The sequence below is a fragment of the Hippopotamus amphibius genome, chromosome 7 (assembly GCF_030028045.1).
Source record: "Hippopotamus amphibius kiboko isolate mHipAmp2 chromosome 7, mHipAmp2.hap2, whole genome shotgun sequence".
Lineage (NCBI taxonomy): Eukaryota > Metazoa > Chordata > Mammalia > Artiodactyla > Hippopotamidae > Hippopotamus > Hippopotamus amphibius.
In genome coordinates, this window is record NC_080192.1 from 37,333,469 (window position 1) to 37,361,330 (window position 27,862).

General features: G+C 34.4%; 1 protein-coding gene and 1 pseudogene across 3 annotated transcripts in view; both read left to right on the top strand.

Annotated features, from left to right (window-relative positions):
* PPFIA2 (PTPRF interacting protein alpha 2) overlaps positions 1 to 27,862 on the top strand; it is a 451,253-nt gene that overhangs the window by 315,385 nt on the left and 108,006 nt on the right. For all 3 annotated transcript variants that reach the window (XM_057741285.1, XM_057741284.1, XM_057741283.1), the window contains 5 exons: positions 11,253 to 11,474; positions 19,994 to 20,140; positions 21,211 to 21,345; positions 26,658 to 26,741; positions 27,001 to 27,132. In XM_057741285.1, coding sequence (XP_057597268.1) covers positions 11,253 to 11,474; positions 19,994 to 20,140; positions 21,211 to 21,345; positions 26,658 to 26,741; positions 27,001 to 27,132 — 720 coding nt within the window. The remainder of the gene's footprint in view (positions 1 to 11,252; positions 11,475 to 19,993; positions 20,141 to 21,210; positions 21,346 to 26,657; positions 26,742 to 27,000; positions 27,133 to 27,862) is intronic.
* On the top strand, positions 5,071 to 5,282 carry LOC130856743 (translation machinery-associated protein 7-like; annotated as a pseudogene).

Here is a 27,862-nt window from a genome sequence, read left to right on the forward strand (position 1 = left end):
TTACACAGTGTTGTATGTCATTTATATCTCAGTAAATCTGGGGAAAAAATATCTTCTGCCAAGTGTGATAGCTCTTGAGGAAAATAAAAAAAGTCAACCAAATATTTATTCCACATGGGCAGCACCCATCTAACTCTAAAAAACTATAATTAACATAGCTCCTAAATCCTGTGGAATAGCTTGTCAAGAAATATATATCCAAGGCGGAAATCAATTATTAAGTTGTTAATATAGCAATTTAAATGCCCTCTGTTCTGTACACTCAAGAGGCACTATTTTATCACTTAAAAGAGATGTGAAAATTATTTATTATTGTGTTTAATAAACTGCTCTTCTTTGGCAGGAGGGCAATGTATGACCACAAATATATGTCCAAAATAAGTAATAACCATTAAAGGACCATAAAATGCAGAATGAAAATGGTCACATTAGTAATTTAACTGTACCACTTTTTTTCAAACATGTTATTCTTTAATATATACTAAACCTAGAAGTAGAATGAAAAAATACTAATGCTTATGTCGTTTTGCCAAGATTGTTAAATTCAAAGAGAGACCTAGTTCTCTTTTTTACCTGGTATAATATGGAGGAACATGTCTAAATTCCTGGCTTCATCTCATGAGAAGTCACTGTGACTGTGACATGGTGGGGCTTCTGGGGCTTCATTCATTCCATTTGGTCTTACACATAGGCTATTTCAACCATATTATTTATTTTAAGGTGCATTTACAACAATGGTTTCCTAAGTTTACTTCATATTTTTCCATTCTTATAGATAATTCATCTATATTGTGCTTTTAAAACAAGATTTAAAAAAAAAGACTAAATTCCCTGTTATAAACTTTATGCAATGAAAGCTAAATATATGGCCTCTATATTCCATTTCTTTTTGAATCCTTACTGTTTTTCCTAAAACTCATTACATTCATTAATGGAAACATTCATTCATTCATCCAACAAGTATATTTTTGTGGAAGATACTGTTCTGGTCACTAGAGACACAGAAGTAATCAAAACATTTATTTAGTCAACAAAAGTCTATTGAAGCATGTGCCAGGCATCTTTCTAGGCACTTGTGATACAGCAAAGAGTAAGCATATAAAGGCTCTTTACCTCCTGAAGCTTATAATCCAGCAAGTTGGAGGTTAGCAGAAAATAAACAATAAATATAAATAAGTAAATCATTTGGTATGTTAGAAGTTGATAAATGCTATTGAAGAAAAAAACAGAGAAACACGAAAGGATCAAAAGTCCTGGGGAGACACAAGTGGAGACAGTTTGCACTTTTAAATAAGGTGGTCAAAATTGGCATCTTTGAAATTGAGGTTTTTAGTCATGTGGGTTACTAGGGGAAGAGCATTCCAAGCAGAAGGAAGAACTAAAGCAATAACTGAAACTTGGGACATTAATTGAGTTTATTAGAGGAAGAATGAGTTTGCCAGTGTGGCTGAAGCAAGAGAGCAAATGGGAGAATAGTGGAGAGAGTTCAGAGAGGTAAGGGCATGGGGGAAGGGGAGGGGAGTAGGAAAGGGGAAAGGGGGATGGGGAAGTGGTTATTGCTCATTATAAATTTTCACTCTTGTACTGAGTAGAATGAAAAACCATTGCAGTGTTTTGAGCAGAGGAATGATTTTGTCTGTCTATCATGTAATAAGATCACCATGGATCACTCTGGCTATTTTAAGAATGAACAGAAATGGACAAGATTAGTAGCAAAGAGACCAGTTAGGAGGTTATTACAGTAATTCTGGTGAGAGTAGGTGATGCAGACAAAGGCTGATGTTGAGCAGGAAAAACCAGCTACCAATCCCAGGTGAGGATTTGCATGGAAGATGGCAAAAACCATAACAATGCCAACCACCAGAAGTCAGAGGCCACATACCTTGACCTACTGCATCTTCTGGGGGCTAGGAGTCAGCAAAGAGGACTGACAGCACAAGGACATACAGGAGGTAGTATAAATGGGTAAGATTCACATATACTGCAAAGGGAAAGCAAACATATTTTCCAAATAGATTGCCACTGCTCTGCTCATAGAATCTTCCTCTGGTTCCCATCTCACCCAGAGTAAAAGTCAAAGTTCTACAGTGATCTCAAGAACCCACATCATCTGCCCATCTATATCCATTCCCATCCTCTTGCTGTAGTTTGTTCCATTCTAGCCATGTATTGTCCCTTGAACATAGTAAACTCACTCGTGTCTCCCAAACTTTGATCTTTCCAACTGGAACAACACTATACTCACGGAAAGGAGAAGGGAGGCAACAAGATCAGCATTTGTAGCCTGCACAGATCTCCCATGGCCAGGGAATTGGTCCTTCCTGATAGCAGAGGCAGGAAGATGGACTGCACGCACCCTTCTCGTGCTGCAGGGGAAGGCCCATTCCCTTCCCATGAGGGGCAGATATACTGATGTAGCTGGCAGGTGACATATAGCACATGCCATACAGGGAAGTTCACTGCATACCTAGAACAGGGGAAAGGTCTCTCCTAATAAGGAAGAAGAATCTGGGGCCAAGTTATAGCTTGACACCTGGCTTCCATGTAGGGAAATATTCCAGATTCAGGACATTGACTGGGCAATCCTGGAGAGGGTTGGCAGTTTGCATGAAGACTGCTTCCCCAACAGGTGACAACAGTAGAGGGCATGAAAATGAGTCATATTTATTCTATTGCAAATATAAGGCAAACATATTTTTCTAATAGACTCAATAGGAAATGGGAGAAAAAGAGAGGACTTTTGCAGCCTGTGGAAGCACATGGAAGGATGGAGTTTTTACCAACTGAGCTGCTGAAGGTTGAAGGTGAAACAGATTTGGAGAAGAGGCGCAGGAATTTGGTTTTGAACATTTTGAGTTTGGTTGGAATGTCTATTTGATATTCAAGTAGGAAAATAGAGTAGTGGTTGAATGTACAAGAATATACAGGTTAAGCCTGGCATAGAGAGAAAATTTAGGAATGTATATTTTAGTGGGTGAGACAGACGACAAATGTAATACATACTGCACAGCAGGAATAAAGGACCTCTTGGATAAAGTGATATTTGAAGAGATCTTTAAAGATACGTTCTTAGTCACCTTTGATGATCCTCCCCTCTTACTCCACAGGTGATCTCATCCAGTGTTATAATTTTTCATAGAAAACATCCATGCCCTGACTACTCCTCACTGCAGGCTCATGCAACAGCTTAAAAGACTTCACTTTGACAGCTGACAAGTTACCTCGAACTTTGTGTCCAAAACCAAGTTCTCTATTTTACCCCATCCTAATCCCAAATCTGTGTCTTCTGAAGATTCCCCTTTCTCTATAAACAGCAACACCATTCTTCTAATTGAAGACCAAAAATCTTAAAGTCATCTTTGAGTCTATGCTTTTGGTCACATATCACATCTAATCCATTGAAAGCATATGATCAATTCTCACCACTTTCACTGCTAACACCCTGGTCCAAGCCAGCATTATCATCCACCTGGATTATTAAAAAGGCCTCTATAATTCATCTCTTTAACTTCATCCTTTACCCCTACAGTCTGGCTTTTATAAGAAAGCAGGGGGATCCGTTGAAAATTTGAGATCATGCCACTCCTCAGCTCAGCACCCTCATAAGGTCCCCATCTCACCCAGAGTAAAGCCAAAGTTCTACAATGATCTGAAGAACCCACATCATCTCAAGAACTCATATCATCCTTCCATCTACACCCACTCCCATCTTCTTTCTGTAGCCTATTCAATTCTAGCTACATGGCTTGCTTTAAAAAATCCTATACTCACTTGTGTCTCCTTGTTTTGATTTTTCTCTTCCCTCTGTCAGATAAACACATAATTTATGCTTTCATTCTGGGTCTTAATTCAATGTTTTCTTTGCATAGCCAATTCCCCTAGTATATGCTTGACCCAAATACTGCATGTGACATCTTATACTGAATGATTTTTCATTTTCTATCTGAAATTCAAATTTACCTGGGTAGGTGAAAAGTTCGTGAGATGGATGATGGTGCGAGTTGGACAACAATGTGAATATACTGAGTGCCACTGAAATGTACGGTTAAATATGATTAAAATACTATGTTTTATATTATGTGACTTTTACCACAATAAAATTTTTTTTAATTTTTTTAAAAAATAAAGTACATTCCAAAGGAAAAAAAAAATGTAACTGGATACCCTGTAATTTCATCTGGCAACTCTAGCTATGGGAAAGTGGGAAGGAAAAAAGGATGCTGAGCAGGGAAGCAAAAATTGTCCACTACAGGTCGTTAAGAAAGGCTTTACACAGACCACTAGGATCATGAGATGAACAGGTTGCCGGCAAATGTTTACAGGTAACTTTCCTGTTCAGAAACCTTTGATGACTCTCTGTGATTCTGTTTAGTATCAAATAATTCATTCTATTAGTTCATTCTATTTCATATGAAAAGCTAAGGGCATCTTAATGTATACTCGTCCTCCCTTTCAGGTCACATAGCCTTCCATTTCCCCACAGCATGTCTTTTGCTCTGTACACAGGACTGCCCATAATCTCCCTGCCTTTGCTCTTGTTGTTTCCCCTTCCTGGAATAACTACCCGCTCCCTTATTTTATTTGAAATATAATTGCTTATCTTTTAAAACCCAACTCAAAGAGCGTCACAAAAGTTATCTTCTTTCTGCTCCCATAATGCAAATAAATAAGCTAAACATAACTCTATGATAATATTTTATTGCAGTGCTTAATAATTGCTTGTCTGTGTGTCACTTCCGTGCTTGCCGAAAATTTCCTTAATGTCAGAAATGTATCATCATATTTTTTAAAAAATCCTAAAACTTAATTCCTTCCATTTGGCACATAGTAGGTGCTCAATAAATAACTATTGATTGAATCAAAATATATATTTAAAAAATTTTAACATCTGAGCCTTTATTACATTTGAAAACTAGTAACTTGTGTATACTTCTACAGTTTAAAAGAAAAAAATTGAAGCCTTTATAAACTTATGTTAAGAAATAATTTATTGGTACAACACCAAAAGCACATAAAGGAAAAAAATGATAAATTGGGCTTCATTAAACTTAAAAACACTTGCATTTTGTCATGTCGGGCCGTGAAGGTAACAAGAAGAAGCCCCTGAAGCAGCCCAAGAAGCAAGCCCAGGAGATGGATGAGGAAGATAAGGCATTCAAGCAGAAACAGAAGGAGGAGCAAAAGAAACTCAAGTTGCTAAAAGCTAAGGCCCTGGGAAAGGCCCCCTGGCCGCAAGTGGAATTAAGAAATCTGGCAAAAAGGAAGCTGTTGCTTGTGCCTGAGGCAATGATGATCCTTAATGCCACTCCTGTTTAAACATCTGGATTCCCTGCCATAATATTTGTTGCCACCTAGAGCTGGAATGAAGTGTTGTCTTGGAACCTATTGTACATTTAAGAATAAACTTTTGTAAAAAAACAAACAAAAACAAATAAACAAACAAAAACTACTTGCATTTCAAACAGCGCTATAAAGAAAGTAAGAAAGATAACCAAAATACTGGAAGGAATTATTTGTAACTCATATATCTGACAAAGGACTTGTATCCAAAATATACATAAGGAATTTTTATCACTCAATAATAAAAGACAAATAACCCAATTAGTAAATGGGCAAATACTTTGGACATTTCCCCAAAAGAAATACACAAAAGGTCAATAAGCATAAGAAAAGATGTTCAGCACCAAAAGGCATTAGGAACTGCAAATCAAAATCACAAGGAGATACCACTTCATACCCACAAAAATGACTATAATAAAAAGATAATGACAAGTTTTGGTGAGGATGTGGGGAGTTGGAACTCTCATGGTTGCTGGTGGAAATGTAAAGTGGCGCAACCACTTTGGGAAATATTTCTTTAAAGTGTTAAACATAGAATTATCATATGATCCAGCATTTCTTCTCCTAGGAATCTACCCACAAGAACTGAAAAAATATGTCCACGCAAAGACTTGTACACAGATGTTCATAGGAACATTATTCATAGCAGTCAAAATGTGGAAACAAGTGAAATGTCTGTTAACTGATTATGTAAGTTACATGTAGAACATTCATGTGATAAAATACGATTCAGCAATAAAAGATATGAAATACTGAGAACATGCAGCAACATGAATGACTCTCAGAAACGTTATGTTTAGTGAATAAAGCCAGTCACAAAAGACTATTCTGTGATTCCACTTATGTGGAAAGTACATAATATGCAAACTGAGGGTGCCTAAAACTGGGGGTGGAGGTCTGCTGTTACATAACTATTAATGGGTATGAGGTTTCTATTACAGGCGATGAGAATATTCTCAAATTAGATTATATTGACAGTTGCACAACTCTTTAAGTATACTAAACACCATTGACATTTACATTTGAAACGGGTGAACTTTATGGTATGTAAATTAGATCTTGATAAAAGTATTTAAAATAAGCATTGGGTTTTCCTTTAGTTCATTTGCCATTTACGTTAAAGTAACACAATTTATTTTAAAGGTAGACCAAGATAATAATGATTTGGAACAAAAGTTATATATTCTCTTTTTAAGATATAAATCACAGGTTTAAGATGACCTTTCCACTCCGAAATTATGCAAAGATATATTAAGCTCCGTACAAAATATATTTAAGATGATTTGAATAGATGAACTATTACACATTTTTAAACATATAATGTTAATTAGCACTTCAGTAAAATATTGACCAAAAACTTTCCATGGATAATAATGAATTCCAGAGTAGCATAAAGACTATGCAGTACACATCTGTTACTTAAAGGAATTGAAGAGGTTAACATTTTGAAAGTGTTTTTTTTTTTGTTGTCTGATTACTGTTTATGTTTACTTAAATTTCTCTTACCTTGAGCCCATTAAAAATATGCAGTTTTTAGACAAGATTTTAATGGACTTCAGGTGCACAAAATTGGAATAATCATTTTTCTAATTAGAAAATTAACATCATTCAGTTGCACTGAACAAATATTTGTAGAATTTATACACATATGTGTGAGTGTATATGTACTGTTATATGTATATTCATATAGCTACACACACACACACACACACACACACACACACACACACTATATTCTTGGTACTTGTCAGTTCTACCCAGCATGTGTTATTTTATCCGTTTGATTTATATGTTCTGATTAAAAGTAATATGGTAAAGGGTAGATGAAATGAACTGGGAATTCAAAGTTCTGCATTTTAATTCAAGTCAACTTTGTGTAATTACCTGTCTCAGTTTCTCCAAAGTTCTTAAGGACTCAAATCTTAAATGTGATTTTTCAACTACATAAAACATTTTTCAAAGCAAAATGTATTTTATAATGATTTTTATAGTTTCTAAAAATTGCCTTTTTTTTAAAGAACTTTTATTGAGATACAGTTAACAGACAATAAACACCATATATTTAGAGTGTACAATTTGGTATCTCAATCTCCCAATTCATTCCCCCCCCACCCCTCCCCACTTTCCCTGCTTGGTGTCCATATGTTTGTTCTCTACATCTGTGTTTCTATTACTGCTTTGCATTTCCTCTTTCATAGTTGTTAGCATTTGTCTTATGTATTGAGGTGCTCCTATATTGGGTGCATATATATTTATAGTTGTTATCTCCTCTTCTTGGATTGATCTCTTGATCTTTATGTAATGTCCTTTCTTGTCTCTTGTAACATTTTTTATTTTAAAGTCTATTTTATCCGATGTGAGTATTGCTACTCCAGCTTTCTTTTGATTTTCATTTGCATGGAATATCTTTTTCCATCCCCTCACTTTCTGTCTGTATGTGTCCCTAGATCTGAAGTCGGTCTCTTGTAGACAGTATATATATGAATCTTGTTTTTGTATCCATTCAGCCAGTCTGTGTCTTTTGGTTGGTGCATCTAGTCCATTTACATTCAAGGTAATTGTCGATATGTATGTTCCTATTACCATTTTCTTAATTGTTTTGTTGTTGTTTTGTAGGTCCTTTTCTTCTCTTATGTTTCCAGCTTAGAGAAGTTCCTTTAGCATTTGTTGTAGGGCTGGTTTGGTGGTGCTGAATTCTCTCAGCTGTTGCTTGCCTGTAAAGCTTTTGATTTCTCCATTGAATCTGAATGGGATCCTTGCTGGGTAGAGTATTCTTGGTTGTAGGTTCTTCCTTTTCATCACTTTAAATATATAGTGCCACTCCCTTCTGACTTGCAGAGTTTCTGCTGAGAAATCAGCTGTTAACCTTATGGGAGTTCCTTGTATGTTATTTGTCATTTTTTCCCTTGTTGCTTTTAATAACATTTCTCTGTCTTTAATTTTTGTCAATTTGACTACTATATGTCTTGACATGTTTCTCCTTGGGTTTATCCTGCCTGGGACTCTCTGTGCTTCCTGGACTTGGGTAGCTATTTCTTTTCCCATGTTAGGGAAGTTTTCACCTATAATCTCTTCCAGTATTTTCTCAGGTCCTTTCTCCCTCTCTTCTCCTTCTGGGGCCCCTATAATGTGAATGTTGGTGCATTTAACATTGTCCCAGAGGTATCTTAGGCTGTGTTCAGTTCTTTTCATTCTTTTTTCCTTATTCTTTTCTGCATCAGTGATTTCACCATTCTGTCTTCCAGGTCACTTATTTGCCCTTCTGCCTCAGTTAATCTGCTATTGGTTCCTTCTAGTGTATTGTTCATTTCAGTTATGGTGTTGCATATCTCTGATTGTTTGCTCTTTGATTCTTCTACGTCTTTGGTAAATTTTTCGATCTTTGCATCCAGTCTTTTTTCAAAGTCCTGGATCATCTTCACCATCATTATTCTGAATTCTTTTTCTGGAAGGGTGCCTATCTCCTCTTCATTTAATTGTTTTTCTAGGGTTTTATCCTGTCCCTTCATCTGGTACAAAGTCCTCTGCTTTTTCATTTTCTCTATCTTTCTGTGGCTGCGGTTTTCAGTTCCACAAGACGAAATACTGCTGATACTGCTTGATACTGCTGTCTGCCTTCTTGTGGAGGAAGCTATTTAGGAAGCTCTAAAAATTGCCTTTTTTTAGTTGACTAGAGGAAATTCTCAATGTGAGAAGGTAGAATTTTATTAAAGCTTAAGGTTGCCTCATTATTTTTAAGTGGTGTACAAAGTTCAAAGATATTTGCTATTATTACAGAAATCCTGTAATATCATACCTCAGTTATCCCAGATTTGGACATAATTGATTGGCAGTTGGCTCTAGCCTTTCTCCCTAAACTAGTTCTCAGTTGACGTCTAATGAATATAAATAGGCTTTTCCCAGTTCAATGTACAGATAATTGTGTCATATAAATATCACTATCAATGATTTGAGCTTTGTGTTCATAAAAACTGTCTGAAATGTTGATTTTTTATTAGCTTCACGATAGTACTGCTCTGCATTGTATGTGATATTGCATGCCTCAACAGAGGTTTAACTTTGGAAAGGCAGTTCCCTTCCACTAAGAGCAATTGCTAGGCATGTTCTCAGCTCTGATCCCTTAGCACGCAGCAGTCCCTGCAGCTAGGTGAATCGAGACTCTGAAGGAGCATCTATCTGGTCGACTGAACTCTGGATCCTCTCTGACATCTCTTACCCCTTTTCTTAGGTAATTAGAAGTTTGGCACTACAATACAAAAGTTCAGTAATATTTTTGAAGAACTAACTCTGCAGATCCAACTGGTATCTTAAGATGCTGTCTTAAGACTGACTCTCTCTCTGCTCTTTTAATTTTGATTTGTCCAACTATTTCTCCACGTGTTAGGTAACTGGACTTATCAACACTCCTTGCCATTTGTTTGCTTTCCCATCCTCTCTATTTTAACTTCCTCACTGCTTTTGTGATGCTTTCTATACTGCTCCTGTTCTCCTACAGTCAGTTTTGTCTAATACGACATTTGCATTCCAAAGTGTCATGAGTTAGGCAAAACTGCAAAATAAAAACCACAGGGCCTGTGGGGGAAAGGGGTTTACAGCACAATACTAAAAACTTTATCAATAGCTTCAAAAAGAAATAGAATACTAGTAAAAATGGTACCACAGTTTTACGCATGTTAAATGGTTAAGGATTGCATAACTGCTGTGATAAATTTAACTCTTTACCTCGGGTGTCAGAAGGGCAATAGCCGTAAGCTATTGTGAAGTGGTGGAAGGAGGTGTATCTAAAATCAGACAGGTGTAACACAGATCCAGATGGGCTGACTCAAAGCGCTCAGTGACGTGAGGCTGGTGTTAGATGTTTGAGGAATATGCATGTGTGCATTTTGTATATTCCTACACTGATTGATTTAGCTGGGTCTGGTTTTCTGTTTTCAGCCAGTGATTCTCAGGAATGAGATTGTACATAAGAAAACACAAAAGTTACATTATATTCAAGTTGTTTCTTAATATATCTATCATGCTAGAACAAATTCACATTTTCCAAACAAGCATTCTTGTAGAATTGATAGTACTTTTTTTTTTGCTTTTTCTCCGTACTTTCCTATTTCTTCTTGATTATAGTCTTTTTCTCGTAGCACTTATTTCTCCTCAGTTCCTGTACTGTATTCAGCACAAAACTTCTCCAGTGTAGCTAGGCTGTAGGGCATGCTTCTGAAGACATGAGTCACCCTCACTTCCAGGCAGCCCCTTCAAAAAGAGGAAAAATCAGTCTCAAAGTACTTAAACTCTTTCAGCCTCTTTCCTGTGAATTGTGTGCACTCATGACTTTTATGTTGATAGCAATATAGAAAGCAAGACTTCTCTATGCTATACCTTTGTTCCAGCTAGGTCAGATTCACAGCAGGAATAACCTTCTTTAAAAGAAAAATGTTGTGTAAGTTCTTTTACTGAGTGTCATTGGAAATAAGACAAATTCACAAAGGATCTTGAATAAAAATAGAAAATATTACATCGTTTCTGTGCCCTTATTTATTATTTAATAATAATATGTTGTGTTACATAAATATTATTTATTTGTAATAAATTTTGTATTTAATTGATTAAAAATGGTGCCCTTTATTGAACGTTTAGGATATACCCGTCTTTTGTACTAAACTGTGTATAATGTAGTATATATAATAGCTTCCAGTTCAAATGCATCTATTAACCTATTTGAAAATTACTTATCTACATTTATATTTTAATGTCAATTAAGAGTTTTCTCAGAAACCTAGTTTTCCTCCAAAGCTAGTTCTGTTAAAGTTCTTATTTCTCGGTATGAAATCTTTATTAGTCTCATACCTTTAAGTTCATGAATTTTAAATTAAAGATGAAGAAAATTCCAAGTGCCATTTCTTTCTTTTTTCCTGCAGCGTTTGTCCAATGGTTCTATAGACTCAACTGATGAAACAAGTCAAATAGTTGAACTACAAGAATTGCTTGAAAAACAAAACTACGAAATGGCCCAAATGAAAGAACGCTTAGCAGCCCTTTCTTCCCGAGTGGGAGAGGTGGAACAGGAAGCAGAGACAGCAAGAAAGGATCTCATTAAAACAGAAGAAATGAACACTAAGTATCAAAGGGACATTAGGGAGGTAAGTGATTCATAACACTTTCAGTCTTTGCTTCCTGAATGATGCCTCTGAGATGCTCTTTCCATAATTTCCCCTGATGGCATATACTCTTTACATTTTCTCAAAAGACCGTAAAGTGGGATGCATTATATTAGTTATGAAACTTGTTCTCTAAGGCAAAAATAGTTTACTTCATCACCCCTTTAAATAGGTATGGAAAGGAAATGTTGGTATCAAGTCTCGGAAGTAATAAAAAGTACAGTTTTTTTAACAAACATTTTCTTAATTTGTAGGCTGTTAATTTTAAATAACCCTAGATTTGGGTATGAATAATGAATTGCTATACTCTTAGCAGATGGGAATACCCAAAGACATTACTTTAAAAATGTCCCTCTTATTTTGGTTTTGAATCTATGAATGTGAATGTACATGTATGAAAGTGGGAACCTTTCTTTATATGTTGAGTTCTTGCTAAACTTAACATTACTTCATCTATTTGGAAAAAAAAGAGAACTTTAAAGTTACTACAAAAGTTACAAGGAGATGTCTTATTTGTGACATTGCTGAATCATCTTACCAGCTAAGGTAAAAAGTTTAGAATCTTTTCATTTTATTTAGAATTTTTATTTAATTGAAAAGAAAATTGTCTAGATTTAGGAAACTTTAATTTGTGACTGTTCGCCTTTTCCATTTTACATGTTCTTTTAAATCATATTTTTATTTTTTTATCTTCTGTGCATCATTAACTAGCTGTTATTAGAGGTGACTCTGTATCCTTTTCCTCCCATTCTCCTTTGACCCATCAAAACTGTTCTTATGCAGTTTGACCTCCATGTTGCTGGATCCAGGAGACACTTCTCAGTCCTTTGAAGCATTTGATCTAATTACCACTTCCTGGTGTATTTCTTCACTTGGCTAGTAGCACACTACACTCTTCCTGATTTTCCTCCATGTTTACTTGCAACCCCCATCTCAGGCTCCTTTACTGGCTCTACTTCTCATCCCTAACTGTGGAATGCCTTCTCTCCTCAATCTACCTTCACTTGCCTGGTAAATTCATGCCGTTTCATGGCTCCAAAAACTACCCATGGCCTTATGATTCCCAATTTATACCTCCAGGTTATCTGTCTCTCCTGATTTCCAGATGCCTGTGTCTAGATCTCAAAATTAACATCCTCAAGACTGTTTTCCTGATATTCCCCCCAAGAAGCCAGACTTACTTGCAGTCTTACATATCTCAGCTGATGGCAACTCTACTATTGGTGCTCAGACCAAAAACCTTGGAACTGTACTTGGTACCTCTCTTTCACTCACACACTGCATTTGATTCATCCATAAATCTTATTACTTCCAACTTCAAAATATATTCGTCATGTGACCTCTTCACACAGTCTTTATGGCTCTGCCTTATTTCACACAACCATCATCTCTCATCAGATTATTGTAATAGTCTATACTCAACACAGCAGCCTGAGTGAACTATTACAGTGTACGTCAGCTCAAGTCACTTTCTCCTTAAAACTCTTCGATGGCTACCTATCCTACCTACAGTAAAATCAAAGTCCTTGCAGTGGTCAACAGCTGTGTGCAATCTCCACTACCCCCATCTGGCCTCTTGGAACTCATCTATTACTCTTTCACTTTGATCCACTCAGTGCAGTTACTACGGCCTCTTAAACAAGCCAGATCTATTCTGTTTTTTCTTTTCCTTCTGCATTTTACTCAGATGTCTTAGTGAAGTGTTCCCTAACCATGGTATTTACACATATACACTCTCCTTCTTCTTTCTTTTTTTTAAAATCTCACAGAATAACTACCATCCTACACAGTATGGGCTTTACCGATTTACTTGTGTGTCAATATTCCTCCCTCTCCACTCTACATAAAGATGCATAAGAGCTGGGCTTTTTTTGTTTTCTCTAGTTTTGTTCATGGCTCTATTTTAATCACGTACACAACTGTTGAGTGTATAATAGGCACTCAGAAGCTCTTGTTGAAAGAATGGATGTTTATGGGCATTCGGTGTAAACATCAAAAGCCGTGGATGAAATCAGAATATGTCCCCAAACAATGCCTACTGCCTCAAGGTGAGAGAGATAATCCTTGAAGCTGTAGACTGCTCTGCCACTGCCCGGATAGTGACACTGTGCTCTCCATACCTTCTTATGAATCAATAGTTCACGAATGCCTCTCTCATCTTCACTCCTCTCACAGCCCAAACTCAGAGAATTTATAAAGTTGATGAAGTTTAACCTCTCTTCTGTATTACTGTTAAGGAACACTAAGATTTTTGACTAGTGAACCACCAGGGCCATTTCTTGAGCTTTTGCTCATTTTCTATTTCTTCATTCTCTTAGTCACACAGATTTAGCTATTTTTCTTTCACTTAACACTCAACTATTCTAATAATGCTTGTTTACTCCAGTGTCATTTGCAGTTAGAGCCCAGCATCTCCAGCTCTCGCTTTCTTATGACCTGTATAAAAATAAACCTTTGATTCTAATAGTCTTTGGATGTAGGTGACAAAAAGCTAAGTCAGATTTAAAATATCAACCATCTATCTGATGCCAGATATTTTTTTACATTAGGAATACCTTCTATTAGGTAAGGTGTTCTGCTTTCACTGGGAATTCTTTTAAAATATAACTATTCTTATTAGCTCTATAATTTCTGTGTGGTTATTTTTAGAAGAGTTTCACGAGAAAGGAATATTTCTCCTCATTCACCTTTGAAGGGGGTTGCAAACAAACACAGATGTTTTCAGAGCCAGGCAAACAATATAAGTGTGTGAAGGGCCAGATGCAACAGCAGGAAGTGACAGGATTAATGACACCTGGACAAGGAGCCTATGCTCTGCCTGCCTTTCTGGATCTATCACGTGTGTGTGTGTGTGTGTTAAGAACACTGTGAAGGCCAAATAAAATCTGTCCCATAAGATTGAGGTCGCAAGCCATGAGACCCTGGTTTACTTCTAGACATTTCTTGAGGACCAACCTTGAAATCTATTATAAGTGCATTATGTTTAATTTATTTTCTTCTGTCCTATAGGAAAGGTACTTGTCATTTTCCCATTTTTCTTAGGTTATGTAAAGTAACTTGCCCAAGGCCTATCCATTATTCTCCCCAACACATCACCTCCCCCACCCCCCAGCACCATGAAGAATACCGGACTATCCCGACTTCAAAATCTGTGCTTCTTCCACTATGAGCAGCTTCCAGAATCAACAAGATGCAATAATTTATTCAGCAATAGCAACTATCATTTAAAAAAATGCAGCTTCACTATGCTTCCTGAATAATCAGTCTTTTGATCTTTTCAATAAGCAAGAAAATTTGAAAATCATGTACTTTTAAAAAAGGTATCACATAACACTATAAAAACTCCAGACTTTGCTTTTATGTATTCTTGGGCTGTGGTCACAACAAAGTCTACTAGATTGCATGATTTTAAGTAGAAAAAAAAAAATAAATAAAGTGATTCTTCTTGCTAGCCCTATAGCACTGCTAGTACAGTGTGATTTATATATGATATAAGCAATAACTATTTGTTGAATTAATTAGGAAAAAATAGAGAATAGGAAAAACTGACCATACAATTAAAAACTGAAATGCATTTTGCTGTGCGTGTGCATAGTCTAATATATTTAAGACAAATTGTGTAAGTATATTTCATTAATGGTTTCAGGCTATATTTTTGCAATTATTCTTGGTCAAGAAATAAATCCATTCAAAATTTACTTTTGTTTGAAGTTTTTTCTTAAGTGCTCCTTAAATTGACTGTGACCTGTTAGAGTAGGGGGTGGATTAAAGCTTGGCACAGTACCCAGACTAGAAAATATAGTCAGTCTCATAACAGAGGCTTAGTACACCTCTCTACTCAAAGTTTAGCCTTGTTGAGAATTTACTGCCTACAAAAGAGGGTATTTCATTCAAAATAAATTGGTTATTGAAACAGTGATGCTAACATCCATCCCCTTTCATACCACCATTTTCATCCCATTTCTTCCCCTACTCCAATTCCTTGGAAACGTGTGATCAGGGGGATCTTTGTCACTTGTTTTGATTCTCTTCTTGTATGCTGTGGGCACTGGAGTAGAGATTTCTGAAAAACCAGTTTATTTCACCCCATCTTGCCTTTCATGTTTGAGTTATTTTTAATATTTTCTTGTAAATATTTTGTAATATTGTAGTAAAATGGATCATGATGTCATTTCCTAATACAAAGCTAGATATGTGGGAAGAAAATGTACAATTGTTTGATTAAAATTAATTCCCACTGACCTAAAAAAAAAATTGGGGTGTAGTTGCTTTATAATGTTGTGTTAGTTTCTGCTGTACAACCAAGTGAATCAGCTATATGTATACATATATCCCCTCCCCCATAGAGCTCCCCTCCCCACCCCATCCCACCCATCTAGGTCACCACAGAGCACCGAGCTGAGCTCCCTGTGCCATATAGCAGGTTCCCACTAGCTATCTGTTTTACACATGGTAGTGTATATATGTCAATCCCAATCTCCCAGTTCATCTAACCCCCTTTCCCCCGCCCCCGTTTTCATACGTGTCCATACATCCATTCTCTACGTCTGCATCTCTGTTCCTGCCCTGCAAATAAGTTCATCTGTACCATTTTTCTAGACTCCACATATATGCATTAATATACAATATTTGTTCCACTCTTTAATCAAGAAGACTACTAATCAGGTATTTGGATATAATATCTTATTAAACATATTGATATCAAAGTTAGAATTTTCTGTGAAGTATTATTTCAGTTGTATTTTGTTTTGTGAATAAAAACAGCTTATCACTCCAACTTCTTATTAAGAGCTCTCTGAATATTCACTAAGTGATTATATGAATAAAGACATATCAATTTTGTCTTTTCTGTTATCTGAAACATGGAGTTATATATTTTACTTTACTAGCTCTAAATTACTACAGAATAGTATTTATTTGATACAATAAATCCAGTTTATACATAAACTTCAATTCAAGAGAAAATTAATTCTTTATGCAGTTTTTCTCCTTTTTTTTAGGCAGAAGTTTTCAGGAACTAGAAAAAGCTTTTTTTTTTTAGAACTTCCAACTAACACACAGGGAAAATATAATTCTCCAACTTGTAAATTCAAAATTTATTTTTGGCAACACAGCCTGCAGTTATAAATTGAATCTCTCATATGAATCACTGAATTAAAAATGAAATACCAAAGTCAAATACAATGACTCCTGCATGTAATATATGCCATAGTTAGATGAGTGAATTATAGGCATAATAGTAATAAAAATAATACACAAATAATCATAACAAGCTATTATTTATTGAGTGTGTATTGTACAGGATAATAAAAAGAATAATATTAAAAAAGAAGCTAGAATTTATTGTGTGTATTGTACATGAGACATTATGCAAAGCACTTAAAGTATTATATCACAACAATGTTATATAGTAGATATTAACATCCCAACCGAAAACCGAAAAAAGAAAGAAAGAAGATGAAGTATAGAAAAGCTAAGTAATATTTACCCATAACAGAGTTAATAAGTATCAAAAACTAGGATTTAAAGTAAGTATGTACTACTTCATGCTGATGTTCTGAAGAAATGTGTATATGCCTTTAACTGAATTTATGGCTATTATAATTTGGTAAGACATTTATATATGTAGGCTAAATTTAGAATTTTTTCTTGGGCTACAAAATTAACATAACATTCCCATAGTTCTGCATGAAAATGAAATTAATGGTACAGAATTAACAATTGTAAGCAGCACTCTGAAGGAATACTCTAAGATTGAAGACTCTACCATCATTGGACTAAAAAATATAGGAAATAGAAAAAGTCAAAATCTTAAGCAAAAGCTTTTTAAATAGTAGCTTTTATTTGAATGACTAAAATCTAAGGATGTGTGTGTGATGTTGAAAAAAATTACTTTGGATGATTTTTGCCAAATTGATGGATTAATTGAGTTTCATACATTTGAACATTAACATAATTAACCAGGTAGTTAATTTAATTTGGTCTTGGAGGTAGTCAAAGAAGACAACAAAACCTCATTCCAGGTAGAAATGTTGCACAGTGTATTAGTTTCCTAGGGCTGCCATAACAAATTACAATAAACAGAATGGCTTAAATCAATAGTAATTTATTCTCTCATAGTTCTAGAGACTATAAGTCCAAAATCAAGGTATCAATAGGCCCATACAGTATTCCCTCTGAAGGCTCTGGTGAAATATTCTTCATTGCTTCCTCTAGCTTCTGGTGGTTGCTAGCAATCCTTGGTGTTTTTGGCTGGTGGCATAATAAAGACAATCTCTGTCTCCCTTTTCACATTGCATTTTTCTCTGTATGTCTCTGTCCCCAAATCTTCCTTTACTGGTAAGAACAACCAGTCGCTGGATTTAAGGCCCATCCTATCCTGTATGATCTCATCTTAATTTGATTATATCTATAAAACCTTATTTACAAATAATATCACATTCCCAAGTCCTAGGTGAACATGAATCTTGGGAGGGAGACTATTCATCCCAGTACATAGAGATATTGCATATAAAGAAATGTCAGGACATGAAGCTGTGGGTTTGCAAGGCTTTGTGGCTGAGAATTTACATTGAAGCTGGAGCGGAACATTCAAAGGAATTTAAGCCAAGAAACATGTTGGTCAACATGTTGGGAATAAGTGAGCAGGAAAAAAGACTAATGGCAAGATGACAGATTAGGCTATTAAGTGGGAGTTAGGGTGGAAGGGTTTTCAAGGATGATCCTAAATTTCTGCAGTGATGTCATTCCCTAGTTAAGTAATACAAGATAGGGGTAGGCAGGGAGACTAAGGACAACGTGATGGGTTTCTTTGTAGAATATGACCTTTTAATTAATTTTAATTTTTTAGATATACATTATTTTCAAAGTCAAATAATATCAAGAGGGTACAAATCTAAACATACACGCATGCAAAACACACACATATACATAAAGCCACCACCTAACTCCCATCTCACTTCCCTGAGATTCTTAATTTCAACCCTTTTAGCCATTACTTCCATTAACCTATGTTTTGCTATTATATTATGTGAGGATTTTAGCTCTCTTATTCTTTCCTTTCCTTTCTCTTCCACCCATCCTTCCACTATAATCATCTCAAAATCACATTCAATGCTACCATTATTATGACTTTGTAAATAGTTTCCACAAATGATCCAAGTAGTTGTTTTCAGTGATAATATTTCCTTTTGTACAGCTTTCTGTTTTTCCAGGATTTTATTAATTACCTGATGAATTAATTTGTCTACTTATTTTTAAAGCTATGGTAAGTCTTTCCACCCACTCCAACAGTTTGGTTTCATAATTTCAGTTTAGGTTATGGACAAGAGCCAACCAGATAATTTATCATTCTTATTTTTATTTTCTTTGAATCATCTCTTTTTCTTCTGCCCTCCACCTCTGATCTGTACCAAATTTCTTATAATCCTGTTTCATTCTTTCAGCTGTTGTTACGGGATTTACCTCTACTATCACCTTGAAAATTCAGGAGAAAAATGTGACCAAGTTCCCTAAAGTAGAAAATGCATAAAATCCAGAATACAGATAATGACTAAACTTTAAGAGAAGGTGGGATACCTGTTCTAAACTGACAGAAGTTAAGGATTTGTGTGGATGTGGTTAAATTTCCAGATGATGGTGAGGGAAGATCAGGAAGCTGAAGGACTATCAATTTAAGGGCTTCTGTTTCTTTTGGAAAATTTGAAGAGAATTAATCTGTTCTGTGGATGTCCCATGTAAGCTATTAGGAAGATAGAATCATTTCTGTGTTATCTATGAATTATATGGTTTAAAATTATTGCTTAATATAATATTTAGTATTATATTAATAATATAGTATTTAAAATTATTGCTTCATTTGCACCAATAGCTGGTTTTCCCCTAGAGATTTGTTTTCATTGAGCTCTCTAAATTCTTTTTCAGTTGGAATATATCATATTCCAATTAAACAAGGGAAATAGTTAAGTTTTAAAATAAATTCATTAATTTGTTGTGAGTGTGATTCAAATTTACTTTGCTTTTTCATTTTTGCCTTCTCTTTTAACCATTGAGTTACTCTTACTTATACATGAAGATAAGGATACTGATATTTGTTATTCTTGTTTGAAAATTCCTTTACAATTTGGAACTGTAGCCACCTTTTTACTAATTTTATCATTTGCAACTCTACCCATAATTTTATTTATTTCTACTGTGTAATGAGCTAATTTTTCTGCCACTTCTTTTCTTAGAATACCCACTCTACAGTAGGGAGTTTTGAATGTGCTCCATTGCATTTTCAGAGAGAGAAGGCTTTTTGCTAACCAAAGACACAGGAGAATTCTGAGAGATAAATTGAGAAAACTCACATGAAATTTTGCATCATTTAATGAAAAGAAAGGAATGAATATTTACCTCAAGAAAGCAATAGTTTTTTTTATATCTTACCATTTTATTTAAATAATAAAGACAATACATAAACTAAGAATCTGATTTGATTTTTTAAATTATTTTCATTGTAGGCCATGGCACAGAAGGAAGATATGGAAGAAAGAATCACAACCCTTGAGAAGCGTTACCTCAGTGCTCAGAGAGAATCTACCTCCATACATGACATGAATGACAAACTAGAAAATGAGTTAGCAAATAAAGAGGCCATCCTACGGCAGGTTCGGTAGCTCTCTCTTGGTTTTGTTCTGGTCCGTGTGTGTTCTCACCATTCTCACAAAACATGGAGTAAATAAAATATAGTATTCCTTGGCAATCAATCATTCTCTAAAATTTAGAATCAAGCTAACTAGATGTGATTTTCAGGATGTAATCTAGAAACCTGTCCTAATAATAATAAAAATAATGACTAATATTTACTTTGGATCTAGACATGAACCAGAAACTGTGCTAAACAGTTAACATGTATTACCTCACTTAAACCCAACCACTACCTGTAGGTACAATTACTATACTGTAAAGTATAATAATTATTATACAATTATTATACTGAGGAGTAAATTAAGTACAGTTATTATACTGAGGAAACTAAGATTCAGAGACATAAATGTTTTCCCAAAGTCACACATATAGTAATTGCAGAGTCAATAATCAAAGCATAGGCCTACTTGGCCCTAGGGAAGGAGTGGGCAAACTATGGCCCATGTGTCAAAACTACAGCTCTGTTTTGTAAATAAAATTTTATTGAAACATAGCCAAGCCCATTCATTTAATCATTGTCTATGACAGCTTTTGTGCTACAACAGTAGAATTGAATAGTTGAAACAGAGACTTTATGATACACAAAGACTAAAATATTTACTGTCTGGCTTTTTGCATAAAATGTTTGCCAACTTCATCGCTAGAGCCTGGACTCTCAATCATTATGCTACATTCCCTCTCCTACTCCAGCTGAAGTTACGATTTTCAGTACATTGCTGTTATGGTGCATCTGAAGCCTTAGTACTACGTTGTATTCCATTTGTCTAAGTTAATACTCACTATTACCTTCTTTTCTTTTTTGCTGCTGTCAGTAAAAGGTTTTCTTTTTTTAATGTGCTGAATTTATTAAAGAATAGGTATAAGTAATATATGAAAACATGAGGATAATCATCTCTTTGCATAGTAGGTGTGGTAGTAGTGGCTGATTTTAACTCTAGAACAGTGGCTGAAGCCCATAGCCCCTAGTGACTGGTGTTTGCTATCCTAACTGTGACAATTTAAGTGTCTCTTTTTTTCATCCCTATTTCAGATGGAAGAGAAGAACAGACAGTTACAAGAGCGTCTTGAGCTGGCTGAGCAAAAGCTGCAGCAAACTATGAGAAAAGCTGAGACCTTACCTGAAGTAGAGGCTGAACTGGCTCAGAGAATTGCAGCCCTGACAAAGGTACTGCAATAAAACAATTGGTCAGCCTAGATATACTTATAGAAATGACTAGTAATCAAAATGGAATAAAAATTTTCTTTAGGCTTTATGAAAATTGTTTGTTTAATATTATATTGGTCTGTAATTTAAATGAATTTTTATGTTACTCATGTTATTTATGTTGAAATGAATGACTGATATATGAACCTGATGATTCCTTTGCCTATTTAAACATTAACAAAAACAAACAAAATTTTGTGTCCTTACAGTTAATTTTCCATGGTAGTATTTGCACATATGGATATACATGAGACATAATAATTTATTAAGCTTAACATAAATTGTACAGTATTAGAAATGTAGGAAATATTATAAGCTGTTGACTCCTTTCTGATTATGGTATGAAAAAAATTGTTAGAAGTTAGATTTGTAGAAGTCTAAAGTCTAAAGCTGTTAAGTAGTCAGAAAGTGACTTTAATAGTTGCAGTTTCTCCTGAACCAATTAAAATCAATAACATTCTGTAGAATGTTCAGAATTAACTGCTATGTAATAGACATTAGATTCTGCACTCATCTGCATATTTTAAAACTTAGAAACCATTATAATGTTAAAAATGACTATTCTTACCTTTCACAGTCAAATGGAAATGGCATTGCTTCAAAGTGTATGTGCATGTCACTAGAATAAAAATCCAGATTTTGTCACTAAAAGCATGTTTGACTTTTAATATCAATTCAAAAATGTACATGCATTTTAGATGTTCACACAGTCATTACCACGTGCTGTTTTCCATGCCACTGCAGTAAATGGGTCAGATAGATATGTGAACCGCAAGTTATAAATTCTGGCATTAGGGATTATCCAAAACAATTGATGCAGCAAAATAAAAGTAGGCACACATAGTTACTTTTGGAAAAAGTAAATAATTAAAGAGGAACAGCAAACTGATGCCCATTAGTTAAAATAGGGTAAACAGGTAGTGAAAAGACAAACACTTGACAAATTAGAAAGTATTGGAATAGTTGGTTGTCTGTAGAGTATTGGACTAACTAGCTGAATAAAACTTTAGTCTGATCAGGGTGATATAATCTGGATCTTTCTGTAGTCACAGATCATGTCATAAACCACTCTGGCAATTTCAGAAATGTGTGATTTCTAAAATAAATGTAAACATTTAATTTTAGAAATATTCTTGAAATTATATAAAAAGTGCAAACATGGTAGTAGTAGTATTCTATTTTTTTCTTGCAAACACATTTAGAATTACTATAATATGGATTGAGATAAGTATACTTAGGCTTTTCATCTGAGGAATATAAAGAACTTTTATAAAGAGTTACCTTGTTGAATTGAACTATTTTAGGGGGAGTTAGGGAAGTGGCTAAATAATAAAAGTAACTTTTGTAATATTTTACTGTAAAATAATCATCAATATTGTTGTGAGTAAAATACAAGAAACTCTGGGATCTCTCCCCCCAAAACAAATTTAAAATTCAGCAAAAACTTGCCCCAAATTAATCTCTGATGAATTAAGAATAAAACATAATTTAAAATATGATACTTGACATACGAGGCTTTAATTAAATATTCCTAAGAATCCTTAATTTAGAATGTAAAAAGAAAAAATAACTTAAAATAAGTGTCTCATCTGTTTTGCCCTCCATTTTATTTTATCGAGGTCATATTTGATACATATATCCACTTATGCACCCAAAATAATTTCCTCAATTTACTCCTACCTAATAATATATTGCTAAAATTCCACTTCATCTAGACCCTTTTGATTTCCTGACTTTTCAGCAGTTTTATCTCTCTTAAAAAGTGTGAAAATGCTGGAATTCACTCTGCTTGTCCTTTTAACTGCATCCTTTCCTGGCTGGCTCTGTATCACCATTATTTCAGATATACAGTTTTTAGATTATTGCTATATTTAATTCATTATTCACATGCCTCTGGTGCTGAGATTTTATTTTCAATGTACTCCCTCTGCTTGTAACCCTTTTATAAACTTTGAAGATCAATCTTTCATTTGCTTTCCCAAGTTTTATGGCTAAAATGATTTTTGACCATTTTCTTAACTTCTGTTCTCAAGACCTTTAGAGTCTGTCTCTAGAACTGGTTTTAGTTACTCATTATTTCAATTCCAATTTGTTTTCAATATCGTAGTATTATTGATCTCCATAGCCTTTTTCTACTTCATAATATTTTTGACTTCTCACTAATTTATGTTTTATGCTTAGTTTAAACCTAGGCTCCCTCTCCTATATTTTGAATGATGTTGTTAATAATCCCTCATATATTTTATTTGGCCTGTATGTAATTTTTTCTAATTTTATTATCTGCTACCTATTTTTCTCTTCTCTTTGGCCCTCCTCTCTTTAATTTTGATTCCTTCTCCATTTCCAGATATATTCACATTCTTTTCAAAACCATTTCTACCTGTAATTTCTTCTAAAACTTTTCAAGGCAATTGAAAATTACCTTGTCATGTTAAAGAGTGAAACCAAGATAAGCACTATATCCAATCAAGGAGTCAAAAAATAGCAGATTGTTCTTATGTGACTCTAGTATTTACACCAATTGCTTAAATTGCAGTCTTTCATAAGGTTAAGATGAACATAAATCAATAGTAGTTGCAAATTGATCCAGTGTTTATTTAGAGATGATGTATGAATTTATTCTTTGGTTGATAAGGCTATCTGTTTTTCTGCTAATGTGGTGTGTGTGTGTGTGTGTGTGTGTGTAAAAATAAGTAGCTAAAGCTCATTTAAGTCCTTTAGAAAGTCAGAAGTATTGAATAATGGCTAGGAATAAAATTAAAAATTTGGCTTTGGTGAGTGTATACCTAATTAATTAATAAACATGTTGGCATCCCAATCTTATGATTTATGATGTTTACTTCTTTAATTAAAATGCATATTCCCTCAGCAAGGACATAGTTCATCTTGAATTCCTTAAGGTATTTCATTCATTTTTAGTACCAATAAAAAGTATCAATAATAATGGTTATTTAAACATGACAGAATTCTTGTTTAATCTCTGAAGTGAATTTTTACAATGTTTGGTATGTTTTCAATAGTTAAGATGCAAACAGCTAGAAGTTTTAAGGACTTTGAAAGATCTACTGATTTTACTTGCATATTTGAATAAACAGTTTTGGAAATTGAAATGTTCATGCTTTGACTACCTTGAACCAGTCATCTGATTAATTGTCATAATATTAACTGCTTGTTAAAATATACTTTTGAGAGATTACAGATATGTTTAATAATTTTAAATATATAATTTCAGTAATATTTGACCCATTTACTGTATTCTTAATTGAATTATAAATTTTAAATAATATTATAAAATCATTTTGTGGCAATGGAGACTATGGTAGCATTCTGTGTTGCTTCTGGTTGGAAATTTGGGGAGAGAAACTGGTTATTTTTTATTTCTTCATTATTTTCCCAATTTATGGAATAAGGCTATAGAAGAAAAACCTTACAAAATATAAATATTGAGTTATAATTTGCATAAGCACATCAGTTAAATGTTAAATGTTCATTTTGTAGAGTAAGTTGGAATTTGTTGCATAAAATAGTGCATATGCATATGAAAGAATACATGAATAGGTTACTGTTTCTTTTCAGGTACTGCATGGTATATTTATATATAGTCCTATATTTGCATAAGGTTTCTCTGTTTTAGAATAAACATAAAATGTAATAGAATATGCTCTGGAGTTAAATGTTATCCGGACCTAGGGTATTTTGGCTGTTGTAATTATTTAACTTGTAATTATGATTAAAATGTTGATGTAAGTTTTACATGTAATCTGTGCATAACATACTAATACAATTCAGCTATCAGCAATGTCACATGTGTTGAACACTCTGCATCTGTGGTAACCTGACATTCACCTCCAAGACATGTAACTAACCTTGGCACTGGGCAAACATTAGCTCACAAAGGCACTGTGCCGCCTATTCACTTTAGGGCACTATTTTGTTTCCATAGCAACAAATCAATGCAAAATCAGTTTTGGAGTGGTCCCTAGTGTCATTTAGGAGAGTTGACAAGTTTTCTTGTCCTCACAGCATTATCATCACTCTGATAATTTGAGGACTTTTAATCATTTCCATTTAAAATGTCAAATTAAGGGTATATCTAGGAATAGGTGCTGAGGTTCTACACCTACAGCCATAGCGTACATTCAGAGACCAGAAGTCGTTTTGTAAGTTTGCCACTGTTGCTGAGGAAACTCAATCCTGCTTGAATTGGAGAATACTCATAATAATTAACCCCGTGGCTTAGCTTTTTCTCTGATTTCTACAGAGTTGGGTTTATAATAAATTTCGTTCCAAATTTATTTCACCTGAGTCATTGCCTTGGCCTACTCCTCAACACTGAGGTACTTTGTTTCCGTTATTTTTAAGTAATATGATAAACAAACAAACCAAAATATAAAACTTTCAACAATCTATCAGAGACATATTCTAGTGTTTGGTTTCCCGTAATTCCAATTATTACATGACTCTTTCAGAGTTGCTTTAATTCATTCCGTACTGGTCTTTCATTGCCAGCCATCACTAACCTTCCATACTTTGGGTTGGTAGCTTTTTATTTGAGCATATCATTGTTTTTCACTTATTGCCATCAACTTCATCATGTTCACCAGATATCAGTGTAGTTCTTTCCACATAAAATTCTATTGAGGTATTAAATTTGCTGTCACACTTTTCTTTTAAGCATCTGTGCTATGTTCTGTTCGGTGTCAGTGTCTTTAGTTCTGATTTTTCAATTTTGTCCCTCTCCTTTTCCTTGACTTGTTAGTCTGATCCAACCTCTTCTACCTCATCTGATGATTATCAATATGTTATGGAAGCTAAACTACAAGAAATGATCTCCATACGTAGGAAGGTAGTCCTACTGGACTTTACTTTCTATTGCTAAATAGAATTCATCTAAGTTTTTCTTTTCATTTATAAAAATTATGTTACTTTTATTTATTGATAATCGACCATCTGTGCAGTTCAGTGCTTCAGGAGCTTAAGATTGGACAATGGCAGGTTTGTGTTCAAACCATGCACAGTCTGCATGTTACATTTGGCTGATTTCATTGCTCATAAATAACTCCAGTGTTTTGCTGATGCTTGGATGTAACAGGCCTTTGTAGCTGACACATTTCAAGCAATGCTGTTCAGCTGCCTGTTTAAAAAAAGTTTATTTTTTGAAAACTACATTTGCGGTTGGTAGTAGCTTGCTTTACATTTTATTTCAGTTTATTTAGAGGAAAAGTGTTAATCATATCTTACATGTCAGGTGCATTCTTCGTATTTCTTAACAGGCTGAAGAAAGACATGGAAACATTGAAGAACGTATGAGGCATCTAGAAGGTCAACTTGAAGAGAAAAATCAAGAGCTTCAAAGAGTATGTATTTTAAGAATCATCCTTCTCAAGCATCAGTTTGTGGAAGTATATTCTACATATAAGAACTGAATATCTTGATTATGGGTTATATTTAAAATCATATGAATATGCCCTACATATTAAAAAAAGTTTCTACCAATTTAATCAAAATAGACATAAAATTAAATCCAATTTTAAAAATGGAAAAAATATAAAAACAAACGTAAATATTTTAAGTGATTTTTATGTTAAATTTATTTATTAATTTTTTGAATGTAAGGCTAGGCAAAGAGAGAAAATGAATGAGGAGCACAACAAAAGATTATCCGATACCGTGGATAGACTTCTGACTGAATCCAATGAACGCTTACAGCTACACTTAAAGGAACGAATGGCTGCTCTAGAAGAGAAGGTAAAAGGACCAGTAGAATCACATGACTGTTAGCTATGTTCTTATGATCATGTTTGTTTTGTACCGCACTGAAGTCACTGTATTGGTCAGATGATCCATTTACTTTAGTTAATTTAGAAAAAGCCTGATATGTTCTTAAAAGTGAACAAAAAGTTTCTGTAGAAATATGTAAGATCAATTTTTAAATGAATAAAAAATGTTACATGGTATATAAATATTACATATTAGCATAATCATATAAGACAAAGGTGTTAAAATGTGTTGCACCTTTGTGATGAAAATATTTCATCCGTCTCTCACCTGGTATGCAATAAAGAAGAGCAAGACAAAAAATTATTATTTTGAAGTGTGTGGGGAGGGAGGCTTGCTTTGAACCATTCAAATGTTTCAAATAACTGAATCCATTGCTAGTCTAAAAGCCAAAATGTGAGCAAGTTTAAATCACCAATAGAACTAGTGTCAGCACCACCACAGAGTTTAGAAATGCAAAACTTTTGGCTGCATTGTTTCCAAAAAAGTATTTCTGTACAATCTGCAATTTCATTCACAATTAATATGTCTCATTAATAGTTGGTGACTACCAGACCAAGAAGAGTTATGTGAGCTGATTGTCAATTCCAGAGTATTAAAAAAGATAGGGACTTAGATGGAATGCCAGTCACTGCTTAAGCTAGACATTTCCCCTGCCCCATATAATAAACCAAAATCGGAAAAATGTTTCAATGAAATA